Raw genomic sequence first — 14,656 nt, 5'->3', positions numbered from 1 at the left:
AAATCCCAGCAACCACATGGAGGCTCACAACCATCCATAATGAAATCTGATGCCCTCTTCTGGAGTGTCTGAAGACAGCTACAGTGTACTTACATATAGTAAATAAATAAACTAAAAAAGAAAAGAAAAGAAAAGGGGTCTCAGGCTCCAGTGAACTCTTGGCTGTCCCACTCTCAGTTCATAAGATGCCAGCTGGGTTTTGCAATGCTCTGCCCAGGATGTGGACATCATGGAGACCACAACGCAAGCCACCAAGGAAAAGGAACTCTCTTGAGAAATGACTCCATCTGAGGTAGTGGAAATGAAGAGAACCAACAGGCAGCCCTAAGTCACAGGGTCAGAAAAATATAGCAGGAGGCTCTAAGAGAGGTTGACGTGGATGACATCACCAGGACACAGGGGGACAGAAGTCCTTAGGGCTTCCCTGCCTCTGCTTAGGGCTAAGCAACTTTTGGGAGATCTGGACTCTGTGAGCAGTTGATCACAGAGACCCACGAGCTCTTGTGAGAGTCAACCTCCCTGTCTACAGAAGCAGGGTTCCCTCCTCACAGGGCAGGATGGCTCTGGTGGCAGCTCCACCGTAGTTTTGTTCCTGTCACTCTGAACATAGGTGACAAAGGACAACAGGTTAGACGTCATGCAGTAAGTAAGAAGAGGCAGTCCCCATCTGTCCCTGTTCTTGTCTCCAAAACAAAACAAACCCGTTTTCTCTCTGATAGATCAGAAAACTAGAAGTGGCTGCTGGAGGCTTTTCCCTGTGCTGTTGGGTATTGAGCCCACCAGTTAGGTGCTCTAGGGACAAGAGTGCTCTGCTGCCTGTTGTGTGAGTCCCGTCCTTATTCTCCTGCATACCCCAATAATGGCTGTTCCACCCAAATCCTGTAGGCTCTGGCCATGTCCTCAGCACTTGGGGAACCGTTAGGACCAGACTAGTGCCATCTATAGGGAGATGCCCTGGCTGGGGGCCCAGCAGGCAGGTACCTTCTGCCAAGCTGGACTTTCATAGTGGAATACGCTAGAAGCACAGTCTACCAGCTGGGTTTCTCCACCTGAGAAAGCTTCCCTCAGGCTTCCAATTCCCCTTTTTCTTGGAAAACGAGTTCCATGCGAACAAGTCTGCCAGGCTTCAAGTCTCCCAGGGCACTGTTACTCTCCCTTCCAGCCTGCATCTAGGCAAGCTCCTGGCAATGGGGATGGAGACACAGGCTCTGCAGACGCTACCAGAGTCTGCCTTGTTAGGAGACCAGGCTAGTGAACCTCTCATCCCCACCTGATGCTTCAGATTCAGCCACTCATTCACATCTTCCACGAGCCTCCTGTTGGAGGCCATCTCTCTAGTCTAGGAAAGACCTGCTCAGTCTGATAGGCCAGCCAGACCTGTCACACACAGAACACACTGGTACCTCTCACTCTAAAGTCTGTTCCTCTCCAGTGGGGTTAGAGCCACGGGTGGCCATGATGATCCTCAGACAAAGAAGGGGACCTCTGATTCCTTAATGTTGGAGCAGGACAGTGAGGTGTGGAAACTCAACATAGGATTCTGGAAGGCCTGAGTGCTGTTTGCCCCCCCACTGTTAGATGAGAACTGTCCAGTCAGAGGGAGTGGTCAGGCCTCTCTGGTGAGTGTGGGGGCCAGAAGGAAAGACTGCAGGGTCAGTGCAGGGAGCTTACCTCCTTCCTCTCCTTCAGGTTCGTCAACATGACGATGGTGGCTGACCTTTGCTCCCAGACCATTCTCCAGAAGTCATTCACTGTCTCCTGCTTAGGGCCTGTGCGCAGAGGGGAGGGTTAGGATGAAGGAGCCGTCTAAACTTTGTCCGTAAATTCAGCCTTGGAAGGATCACACCTTCCTCAGGCGCATGACTGGCTCTGCAGCCTGGAAGCTTTCTGTGCAGCCAGGCAGAGTTTGGGCCGCTAGGTCGATTCACGGGCAAAAGGAAAGGGAACCACAGGAAGACGGTTGAGAGCAATGTCTGCTCTGCATTCATAGTGGCTGGAGGCCACCATAGGCTTGACTCCCTCCAAGTCACGTCCCCCTCCAGAACTGCTAAACTGGAATGTGAGTGAGAGCACTTGCTTAGGGGGGGTGGGTGGTGGTGGTGGAGGAGAGGGACAGGGGAAGGGAGGACGGGAGGGAGGGACACAGCGGAAGAGGGACGGGAGGGATCAGGATGAAGAACCTCCCTGCCCTCTGTTCACTTCCTGTCTGAATATGACACAGTGCCTAGGGATATAACAGCTATTTTTCGATCCTAAGGCTAAAACTTCTTGGCTGAAGAAAAGAGGACAGGAGACAAAGAAATCCTGACAAGCTGGTGCTGATGAGAGAAATACAGGTCTTAGTGATGTTTCCACCAATGTCTTTTCAATGGCTTTTCTCTCATTTACAGGGGCTTGGTCCCCTATGTGTAACAAGTGTTTCTAGGTCTAGGAAATCTGGCCTAGGAGCAGGAGGAGGAAAGCCATGCTTCAGCTTCACTGATTCCCTGGGGAATTGCGCCACCTTCCCAAAAGGACAGCTTCGGGCGACTAGAAGGGTTGGGACTGGGTGTAACGGTAAGGACAGGATCTTGTAGCTGAGCCACATTGGCTAGGACCTTGATTTAAGAGCCCCTGCATTCTGTCCTCCACCCAAAGCAGGAGCCTTTCGGAGCTCAGGCTACTGAGAGAAGTCAGTTATCTACTGAATGAGAGTCTCGGGGTAAGCAGAGGCCCCTTGTGTGAGCGTGCTGTGGACCACAGAGGGGCACACAGTGCGGGTGTCTAACACAGTGACACAATGGTGCACACGCATGAGAAGCTGTGCATTGCTGGCCATTAGATATTCAAATCACGATAAAAATACCATGCAGGCATGAACGACATCGAACTCTTACCTTGAGCTGCTATGAATTTGTTCTTTTCTTTGTAGCCCTGGAAAAGTGAAGCCAAACCCATAATTATCCAGGACTATCCTTGACTAGGGGACGACTGTGTTTATAGAAGAGCAGGAAAGATCCACCCGAGAGAATGTAGAAAACAAAAAGGACACACACACACACAAAAACAACAACAACAACAACAACAACAAACCACCCTAGCAATCTCAAAGGTAACAGAGTTCCTTTCCTGTGGCCTTTACTACTGTGTTTTTGTTTTCACACACACAAGCAGACAACATGCTGATCGATGTTTTTAAATGGGCTCATGTGTACAAACCCCTTTATTTCTTTGTATTTTAATACATTTAAAGCTTTAAATGATATCTCAAAGATAACTAAATTCCAAGGCTCACTGTGGTTTATTTTTAGTCAAATGCATCGGTGGGGTTTAATTTGTCAGCGCTGTAAGGATCGAGACCAAACACCTCCAGCCTCCACTGGGGTCATGACTGCGATGGATTTGCTATCTTTGTGACTTCTGGTGCAGATGCGAGCTGGGAAGGCACAATGGCCTCATGCTCTCAGTGTGACCACAAGTGCTCAGGATCAGAGTGGTGGGCACCTAAACATCATGGTTTAGACTCAGCCCCCCGAGTGCCCAGTGTCGGCTTCATGCTAAGCCAGGGGAAAGGAGACCAGGCAACTTACATCAATGTAGGAGGCATTAATGTAGTCAGAGCAGGGGATTCCATCCACTTGGCTCAAAATCACTCTGCAATGATCATCTGGGAAAAGCAGGGGAAAACAAACCAACAAACAAACCCTTTGATGTTAGAACAATGAGCTACAGAAGCCCAGGGTGTCTTTTACCTAAGAGTCAGTTACTGGAAGGATGTAACCAGGTCTCCCCTTGAGGGCAGCGTGGGGTGCCCCTGCATTGTTCACTTGTGCCTCAGCTAGGGGAGGAAAAGAGGAGGCCCAGTGATCACACAGACAGCAGCGAGTGATCATGTTCTCACAGTCCAAACACTAACAACTGCAGGTGCACCTAAGAGACTTCAGGATACAGAACTGGGTCTTGCATGCCGGCTTCCAGAGGACATATGGGTAAAGGGTTTGGAACTCTGAACTCCAGTATCTATCATCCTTCAGCATCTGCCCCAGGGCTGGACGGTAGCTGGGTTTGCCCATAGATTATTGACTATGGGAGTCTAGCTGGCTCCCTGGGGCATTTTTCAGAGTTGGAAGGAAGTCGTGTGTGTGTGTGTGTGTGTGTGTGTGTGTGTGTCTGTATATGCATATTTGTGGTGCTGTGTGTTATGTGTTTCACACATGTGATCTGTGTTAAGAATGTGTTGTATAGTATAATACACAGCTCCCTGATACGCAGTATATCACAACACCCCACACCACATATTACCATCCCACATACACCATGAACTGTCCATTATAACACATATCACTCACACACACACACACACACACACACACACACACACACATATATATATATATATATATATATATATATATATATATATANATATATATATATATATATATATATATATATATACATATACATATAGGCTGGGGTGTGTACGTGTGTTGAGAATTAAATGTGCTATATGTGTGTGGCTTGTATATTTTTGTGGTATTGTGTTTTACATGCATGGTATATACATAAGTGTGCTATGTATGTGTTGTATGGTTATATGTGCTGCATGTGTGTGGTGTGTCTATTCTTGTGGCATTGTGTGTTATACATGCATGGTATGTACATATGCTTGAGTGTGCTGAGTATGTGCTATGTGGTAGAACAAGCTGATTGTGAGTTTATTATGTGTGGTGTATGGTACAATGTGTATATGTGGTGTGATATGTGTTATAGTGGACAGTTCACTGTGTATGTGGGATGGTAATATGTGGTGTGGGGTGTTGTGATATACTGCGTATCAGGGAGCTGTAGTCAAGGCTGCACGATAATTGTGACCCTGCTCCTCCACGGGCCTGTGTCCCACAGAAGCTGCCGCTGCAGCACCAACGGATTGTGTAAAAGGTGGCTGATGCGGGAAGGTCTGTAGTCCCAGCACTGAGGAGGCTGAGGCAGGAGGATTGAGAGTTCCAGGCTAGCTTGGGCCTTGTTGGCTGAGTGCCGTGTGTTATCTCAGACTCCCCGAGTTTCATTGCTGAGCTGCATCTGTCCAACTCTGGGCAGAGGAGGGGATGGCACATCTCTGGGGACACTTTCCAGCCCACACATGCTGGCCAGGATGACAAACGCCAAATCCACTGTCACATATCAACACATTCCCATTCAGGGGCTCAAGGATGGAAACAACTGTGCCACAACACATGCCATGCTGGCTGAAGAGATTTTAGAATGACTTACACCAGGGGACAGTTATGGAAACACAGGGCAAAATGGCACCTGCATGGCCTTGGACCTTCACATCTTCTAACAGATTCCTGCGTCTACATTCTGAAAAGTTCCACTTTGCTGTCAGAACACTGCTTTCTAAAATTACTAGCAGTGGCATCCTCCCAGCAGAGAGCAATCAGAATGCTTGGCCACAGAGAGTCCCCACAGGCATGCAAGCCCTCAGCCTTTTGGATGCAGAGTGTCCAAGTCTTTGGGAATCCCAGGCTAAGGCCAACATTACACGTTAGCCCAGGGACATCTTTGAACCTATTGCAAGTCTGCCCTGGCTTGGGGTGAACTAGGAAGGGCAGGGGCACCTGGAGCTGTGGGCATTGGGTCCTCCCATCCGAGTTTGCTGATCCTAACCTGCCTCCATGACATTCAGCCCACTGTATTGCCCCAGCAGGACCAACAGCTCCAACATAGCCAGGCATGTCTCTCCTTAACTGGATGCCACTATTGGTCCTTGACGTATGTGCTGTTTCCATACTGTAGGAAACTCAAACATACAAACAGCCCATTACCCCTGTGAAACATGCCATGTACCCACAGTCCTGGAGAGCTGTCAACACCCCAAGTCAGGCATTACTCCTGGGTATGGAGGGATGAGGCCTCACCCTGGAGCAGGAGCAAGGGAACTTATGGTGGGGGCTCATTGAGCGGGACTGTTTGGAGTGCTGCCACACTTTCATAGAGGGAGAAGGCAGGCTAGTTTTCTTCTGTAATCCAACCCAGGCTCAGGTACAGCAGGAAGGTTTTGGAAGGCACCCAGCCTGTGCTAGAGTGATTCCTTGGTGAGCTGAGCACCCTATCTGTGCCTGGTGCAGGAGCTTAACCATGAGTTCTGTTCCGGAGCTCTCACCAGGAACTAGCACTCCCCTCTCTGACTCTCTGGCTCTTTTGCTGTCTGTCTCTGTCTCTGTCTTTTTCTCCTTTCTTTGATCCCCTGTTCTCACTCCTGTCATTTCCCCTCCCCCATTCTGACACAGGGTCTTGCTTGCCATGTACCCAGGCTGGCCTCTATCTGGAGAGCCATCTGCCTCAGCCTGGAGGCTGCTAGGATTACAAGCATGAATTGCTACCTCTGGCTCAGAAATATTCTTGGTTAAGACTTTGGGTATGGCTTTAGGGGATAGTAGGTTTACTAATAAAGAGAGAAAGTTAGGCAAGATGCTCTGAATGTCTTTGGCCCTAAGGGGCCCTAAATACATGAGAGCCAAACCAAGTCATAAATTAAGTCATCTAGGAAGGTGAAGTACTAAGTTAGAAGTCAAATGGCTCTTTGAGAATCACAGTTATCAGTTGACATAAATTTCTCTGAAGAGCCCAGATATCTTCTTGCTCTTTGAGCTATTGAGCCACGGCAATAGCTTCCTTGGATCTCCATAACTCACTGAGCAGTAAAGCTACTGTGTCCAGAGTCGAAACTTGGGACAAACCACCCTCACAGCTTGGCCCTCCTCCCTTGGCCCTGACAAACAAAAACCCATTCGTTTATTACTCTAGGTTTAGTTGGATCCTAGAATCATGGTGGCCTTTACAAAAAAGTCAATTATAAACCTTATATATGAATGGCAGGGAAGAGGTGCTTCCAGAAAGTGCTAGAAATCTAGGATCATGTAACGGGCAGGTCACAGCTCCATGTATAGACTGAAGCTGACTGAGGCCTGCTTCCTGACCCCACCAGGCATTCCTTAAGATCAAAGGTCTCTGGGACCAGTAGGAGGCCTCTGTTCAGGGTTCAAGCCTGAGCTTAGTGGAGCTGTCTGAGGCTGCTTTTCTGTGTGCTTGAAGGGTGACACTGTGGTTGGGAGGATGGGAGGGCTGTGGGTTAGGCAGGGTGTCGCAACCCTCCTGCACCAACTTTTGAAAAGTCGGCTGGGAACATGCAAGGTTTGCCCTGGCAGTGAGACAGACACCTCAGGCCTAGACTCAGCCAGCAACAGCAGGTCACAAGATGCCCAGACCACAGCATCTTTCACCCTAACTCTGACACTTCCTTGGCAACCACACTCACCAGCTCATGGTTGATGTTTCCTGCTAAAGTTAGAATTGGGTTTGTTTAGCCCCTCAAGGGTGCCAAACCCGCGTGGGCTTTTCCTTCTACCATCTTGGTCTTTGGTTATGGACCATAAATCTCACTGAGGACTTGCTCCTGGCTTAATCAAACACTCACTACGAAGGAAGGTACTGCTTAAGGCCACCGACAGGCCTAGACTGGTACTCAGCACTGAAGCTGGCAGGAGAGGCCTTGCCTGCTTGTGCCTAAGTCTGTGAAGCATTCCTACCCAGCTTGCGTTCTACCTGCTTAGCAACCTGAGTGGCCAGCAGCAGCAAAGATGCCCACACCCTGTGCAGGGAAATGGGCACTCAGGCAGGGTGGTTCTGGATTCCTTGGGACACGCATTGAGCAGTCACAACATAATCTGTGACATAACAAAGCTGTGAAGCAGTGCCAAGTGTAACCAGCATGTCACAGATCATGCAAAGACAGACAGTAAACAACAACAACAACAACAACAAGTCTTACTGGGCAGAATGTTGGGGTATCTGTTTTTTTCTCTGTTTTCTTCTTTATTTGCTAGTTCAAAGGATCCTTGTATGTGTCCAGATGGCAATGACTGGAAAGAAACAGAGAGTTGGTTGAACACTAATGAATCTAAACCCAGGCTCCCATCAGCGTCACTAACAAGCCTAGGAATTAATACTACCATCCTTCCATCGTCCACGGCTCTCGTCAGGTCCCACACTAGACACTGGGAAGACAATGAGTGACACACAGAGATGGGCTTTCTTCAGGGTCTTCTGTCTAGATCCTAAACTTTGTGAGGTCAGGAACTCACTCACAACATAGCCTATCATGCCCCAGTCCACACAGGTCTTGGCCCAGGCAAAGACTCCTTGAGTACAGGTGAACTGATCCAAAAGGAGTTCTGATGCATGAGACAGAGGAGCAAAGACTAGCGAGAAGGAAGTGCTGAGACCTCTCAACTGAGCTTCAGGAGAGAAGCAGGATCCTGGAGAGTGACTGCAGATGCAGCTCTCACCATACCCAGGACTCAGCTGTCTCTGTGGGTTAGGTCAGGTGAGCAGGGCCAGGGCCAGAAGCTCCTGAGAAATACTGATTCTCCCAGACCCCAAGGACCCCTAGGCGTTTGGGACTCTCTGCGGCTTAAGATGTACCCCGTTAATGACCCCTGGCCCCAGACTAGGAGTATCAGTGAGAAATGGAAGTTTCACTTTGCCACGATGCTAAAACTGAGAATCATCACATCTGGGAATAAAGTAGACACGTGGCTTTCTACTTCCTTCTACCATGGAAGCCACCTGCCTCTGATGCTTGCTTCCCTCCAGCTGTCTGCTGTTTGCGTGCTTCTGGGCTCCTCCTCTTTGTGCTCAAATGAGCCAGGGTAAAGAACACCTTGAACTTCAAATCATGCTCTTCAACATTAAACCTTCCTCTGGTTGGACCTAGCACCACTGGGCGCCAAGGAAGACGTGTTTGTGCTGTGTCAGGCACAGGGGAAATACATGGCTTCCCTTACAACTAGCCTATGATGAGATGACATGGGACCAGATCAAATGAACAGTGTTAAAAACGTGATCAGCATCACTTGACTGAAAAGATAGACCTTAGTAATATAGCCTGAAAGGACCCCCTTGCTCAAGCACAGGGAAACATGACCTTCTTGCTGTCTGTGTCCCACTTTAGGGCCCTGGGAGTTGGGGTCTGGCTTCATAGAGCAGCCTCAGATGACATCCATAATGTCCCGAGATTGTTCTCATTTTATGTAAGGGCACTGGCCTCCCTTTAGCAGACAGGAGCTTCTTCAGTGGCCAACTCAGTTCCCACAAGGGCTTACATCAAGGCGCTGTAGAGCATCTCTCTCCTCTGCTCTAGGTCCACCACATCTCATAGCCACAGGCAGAGGCTCTGCCTGAGTCAGTGTGGAGGGGCCAATCAGAGGTCCTCCTGGCAATGCCAATGAGGAGTTCTCAACCTTGTCCCTAGCTATGAACACCCAGGCTCCTTGAGCTCAGACTCACCACCAGCGCAGGCTTGGTGCTACCTCTCAGCCCTAAGTGGACACTGAATTTGTGCTGACATCCCAGGACCTTCTCAGAAAGCTTTAACCTAGAATGCAAAATCCAGGCATGGTAATGTCACAGTGGCACATGAAACCGTGCATCTGGCAAAGCTCAAGAATGAGCAGATTCTAGGGGCTCAGTGATAACACCGCCAACAGCAATGATAACTGTAATACATGGACATGCTCCGTGGGAGAGACGGAGTGCATGGGAACACTCCAGCATGCATGCAATTGTTCTGCATGCTTGGAACTGCTCTAAAAATAAGGCTTATTAAAAACAGCAAACTGGATTAAACAAAGGAAGGCAAGGTAGCGGCAACATGATGGCCAGCGGAGCCTGAGTACAAAGAAGAATCAGGCTCTGGCCACCCTTCCACAGCTGTGTGTCTCTGAGATGTGGGCCATAGAGATGTGGTGGTTCATTCTGCCTCCCCAGGCTCTTAGAGGACAGGACAAAGGGAGGTGGGCAGAGTTCTCTGTGCCCCTGTACATAATCCCAGAGCCAAGCAAGCTGAAAAGTTCCCTGCACAGATTGGGCCCAGCACGTTTTTTTCCTGCTGTCAGGCTACTAAGGACCTCAGGTTTCTCAGCTGCTTGGTAGCCCCAGGGAAGTAAGACTGTCTGGGGATGATCCGCCAGCAGTGACTCTTTGTGTATGCTATAGGAGGTCTGGTTTGTTTCATAGACCCAGAGGACAGAGGATGGCTCGGGTTTGCAGGGACTCCTGTAAACAAACAACTCCCTCTGTACAGATTTCTATTGTATTTATCATAGGGAGGCTTGACACAGCTTGCTGGGTCAGAGCTGGGGAAGATGGTTACCAGAGGCCTCCTTTTCTGGGACTGAAGTCAGGACCTGGAAACAGGTTAGAGATCTACCTTTCCAGGAGGAGCTAGCAGATAGCATCTTATCTGTAAGTTACCTGTTACTTATTGGTTTAAGTGTTATCAAAGCCCCACAGGGCAGGGAAAATCCCTACTTTACAGATGAAGAAACTGAGGCAGAGGTTAAGGAACTGGCCCAAGTCTTCCGGGCCAGGATAGTACACAGACAAACCGGTTCCAACATTCATCCCATTTTCCCGATGATCTGAATGCCAAAGTCCTTCTTATCCTCAAGTTCATGGCCACCTAATCCTGGACTTGGCAGTACAGGAATGTCCAAATACATGTTGAGACTTATCCAGATACCTTCCATGACCGTTAGGAGAGGGTGTCAGACCAGAGAGAGGGAGGGGTAGGAAACTTAAATGTCTTCTCTGAGAACTGGCCTGGCTGGTTTGGACAGGAGAGGGATGTCATAAGAGTGTGACCATGGAGAGAGGAGCCAGGCTTCCTGCGCTCTTACCCCACACTGTATCTCCACAGGCAGCAGGACTCTGCACAACTGAGGGCCACAGAGAGGCAGGGCGGGAGGAACACGAGAGGGAATCATTTGTTTCCAGTATAAAATTTACAGGGGCTCCTCCAGCTTTTCTATCATATGTTTTCTTCTTAAAATTTTAGATAACATTTGTTTGCTCTTGTGCACATGCCTGTACACACACACACACATGCTATGCCATGAACTCGGTGGTCAGAGGCAGGTTTTCAAGAAACAGCTCTGTTCTTCCATGATGCGGGTTTCAGGGATTGACCTCAGGTTGTCAGGCTTGGTGGCCAGTGCCTTTACTGGTTGAGCCATCTCATCAGCAGCCTCATCCTTTCTAAAAAGCTAACTTAGTGTTTAAAACTCATGATGGTGAAAAACATCAAACTGTTCAATAATGGTAGACTCCATATCTGCTCGACAACACCCACAGTGGAGCCCCGGGCAGCAGGGAGATACACAGCCATTGTTCTCTCCTGACAGTGACCAATCTGTCCCCCTCACCATGGCTTGCTTTTGCTTTGATATTTTAGATAAGCTATGGGACCAGGGTCTTGCCTGCTGTGCTTTTCCAGTCCTCTTGACTTCTGCACCTGAGCCAAATCCCCCTCACCTGCCTCATCCTGCTCCCGGCCCTACTCCAAGACCCTCCATTCACAGTCTGGTCCCTGGCACCCCACATATGACAGCAGAACTGGAAGGGGAAGTGGGAGATGCTGAGGAGGGACAAGCTCCTACCAGCAATGTGAGCAACAGCTATTTTAAAAATGGAGAATTGACTTCTGGTGTTAAGTTGTAAGTTTGCAAAACAACAGTGCTTGGTGCTGTCTTTCAGTATGACCTAATTTAGAGAGAGAGGGGGAAAAAAGAGGAAAACACATTTGGCAGCAGTAAAAAGGGAAGCAAGCTAAAGAGGAAGGTGTAAGGCTGACAAGTGGGTAAACCGTGGTGGAGCCCACCACAGCCTTCCCAGGCCCTCGCAGGCATCTCTGTGTGGTTGGTCCCCTCTCTACAAACAACCACACAGCACTTTTTTAAAAAGTTCATCGTCTGGGAGGCTCACATCTGTGCTGTCATAGAGCCTCCATCCCCAGACCCCGCTGTTGGAAGTGACCTGGAGTATAATAGATGTTATGACAGAGCCAGGCCAAGGCAGCCATCCAGGGACACCCCGTCTTGCTCTGGCCCAACATTCATCTCCCAGTCCTGCACCCAGGGTGAAGACTTGAACAAACTCCCTCAGAATACCAACAGTGCGGCGGGGCTCTGTGTTCAAAATAGCACTTCATGCCTACCCATATGACAGTCATTAAACAATCAACAACTTGGGGGCTGGAAAGATGGCTGAGAGATTATAAGCTCTTCCTTTCTTGGAGAGGACTTGGGTTCAATTCTCAGAGCCTACTTGGTGGCTTACAACCACCTAAAACTGCAGTTCTAGGGGGTCTGATGGCCTCTTCTGGCACTGCACACATGTGGTGCACATGCATATACAAAGCACACTCACACATACATATAAAAGGTGAGGTAACCCAATCACAAAAGAACTCACACAAGATGTACTCACCGATAAGTGGATATTAGCCCAGAAACTTAGAATACCCAAAATATAAGATACAATTTGCTAAACGCATGAAACTCAAGAAGAACGAAGACCAAAGTGTGGACACTTTGCCCCTTCTTAGAACTGGGAACAAAACACCCATGGAAGGAGTTACGGAGACAAAGTTTGGAGCTGAGACGAAAGGATGGACCATCTAGAAACTGCCATACCCGGGGATCCATCCCATAATCAGCTTCCAAACGCTGACACCATTGCATACACTAGCAAGATTTTGTTGAAAGGACCCAGATAGAGCTGTCTCTTGTGAGACTATGCCGGGGCCTAGCAAATACAGAAGTGGATGCTCACAGTCAGCTATTGGATGGATGAATCACAGGGCCCCCAATGGAGGAGCTAGAGAAAGTACCCAAGGAGCTAAAGGGATCTGCAATCCTATAGGTGGAACAACAATATGAACTAACCAGTACCCCCACCCCCACGTGACTCTAGCTGCATATAAATCAGAAGATGGCTAGTCAGCCATCAGTGGAAAGAGAGGCCCATTGGTCGTGCAAACTTTATATGCCTCAGTATAGGGGAACGACAGGGCCAAGAAGTGGGAGTGGGTGAGTGGGGGAGCGTGTGGGGGACTTTTGGGATAGCATTGGAAATGTAAATGAAATAAATACCCAATAAAAAAAATAAAAAATAAAATAAAAATTAAAATTATAAAAAAGGAAATGAAAAACTCTAAGGGTTAGGTCACCAATGTGTACTGTGTGTTGAGCTGAGAGTTCTGAGAATGACTATGGAGACTGCCAGTGGGCAGAGCATGGAGTGAGCCACTGCTCCTCAGAGGGTGTGGAAATGATTCATCCCATAGAGCAGAGACTCACACACACTGAACACGAGCTAGTGTCCTCTGCAGACAGTCCTCATAACCACCGAACTGTGCCGTGATGGTTGCTCAGAGCGACCAGTGCTGGTCTGATTAGAAGCTGGACCTCTTGGGGACCATGACAAGATGCTTTGTGGGAGGCTCTCTGTATCCTTCAGCATAAAACTGCCACCTACACCACGCACCACATGGTAGAATTACGTGTTTATCACAGCTGTTGTCATACCACGGTACCCAATCATGGAGCTGGCAGCAACCCCCAGGAGCATCAGGCTCAACCATCTCGCTTCCTAAGGAACAAGGAGCACCAGTGAAGAGCACTGCACGAGTGACTGGGCTCTCCAGACCCCACTTCTGAGCAGCTCCACAAGTGACATAAAGTCCCGAGTCCCTGGAACGACTGGCTCGGACCGTCCTGCTATTCCTCGCGATGGCCGAGACCTGGGACACTCACATTGAACTCCTCTCGGAATCGCTTGCAGTCATCCGCAGATCTCACCCGGATCTCCTCCTCCAGGTGCTCCACGGGGATGGGGAAGTACTTCTTGGGACCTGATGGAGATCTGCTCAGCAGCATCACTCTCTGCTGCTCTGTAGGGCCAGGAGCAACAGAGAAGCCACTTAGTGCCATTGCCCATGGCTGACTCATTCCTTAGATGGTCTGACAGCATTCCTGATGGATCTGTACAATGGGAGGGGACCAGTCCTCTCAAATCGCTCGCTCACCCTGGGGCTAACCCAGCTCTGAGCAACTGAATCAAACACCTCCTTCCCAACACACCCTATTTTCAGCAAGTGATGGCAGCATTCCTGTCCATCATAGACATCGTATTCTTGATCTTGCTTGCAAGCTCACCCATCACTCAGCCTTCCCTCTAGCCTATGTTCCTTCCACACACAGCATGGCAGCTTCTTGATACCAGATCCAGAGAAGAGTAATCACGGGGCTCTGGGTATACACTCGGAGCAGATGGGGGACTGCAAGGATCTCTGCCTTGCAGCCTCCCCCTTTTGGCAATGCACAGATCCTCTTCCTTAAACCACATGCATTATAATGCAGAGAAACACACCATCTCTGAAGCAGGGGAGGAGAGGACACGGCAAAGGGCTGCCGGGGACTGGCATTTCTTTCTCTTCACAGAGAGGGAGCTGGTTCCATCAGGTCAGTAGAATAAGTCAGCTGTCACCTTTGCAAAAGGCCCTGTCCCATCTGCAGAGCTCACTGAGACTGCTCGGAGACACCCTTCGGCTGCAGCCAGATGAGCTGGTAGAAGCCTGTGGGCTTCTTGCCCCTCCCAGCCACACTCTTCCCTCTGCACTGGCTTTTGGGATGTGTGGGGAGGTGAGAAGGGCAGGATGCAGACTGCAGATGCACCAGAGCTGTCTGATGGTCTATGCGGATGTGCGAGTCCCCCAAGCCCTGCAATGCTACCGCTCAGCTGAGCCCGCTCTTGCTCATAGTCTTCCCATCTG

The 14,656-nt window shown here is 49.3% G+C and overlaps 1 protein-coding gene across 4 annotated transcripts in view; it reads right to left on the bottom strand.

Moving 5' to 3' along the window:
• The window catches only part of Ptpre (protein tyrosine phosphatase receptor type E), a 150,374-nt gene that overhangs the window by 19,541 nt on the left and 116,177 nt on the right, over positions 1-14,656 (bottom strand). For all 4 annotated transcript variants that reach the window (XM_021166288.2, XM_029479487.1, XM_029479489.1 and 1 more), the window contains 5 exons: positions 13,638-13,774; positions 7,814-7,904; positions 3,570-3,646; positions 2,877-2,913; positions 1,672-1,769 (listed from right to left, as the gene is read on the bottom strand). In XM_021166288.2, the coding sequence (XP_021021947.1) occupies positions 1,672-1,769; positions 2,877-2,913; positions 3,570-3,646; positions 7,814-7,904; positions 13,638-13,774 (440 nt within the window). The remainder of the gene's footprint in view (positions 1-1,671; positions 1,770-2,876; positions 2,914-3,569; positions 3,647-7,813; positions 7,905-13,637; positions 13,775-14,656) is intronic.

This window comes from Mus caroli, chromosome 7, assembly GCF_900094665.2.
Source record: "Mus caroli chromosome 7, CAROLI_EIJ_v1.1, whole genome shotgun sequence".
Taxonomy (NCBI): Eukaryota; Metazoa; Chordata; class Mammalia; order Rodentia; family Muridae; genus Mus; species Mus caroli.
The sequence above is the reverse complement of the archived record's forward strand: the minus strand, read 5'-3'. Positions and strand labels throughout refer to the sequence as shown.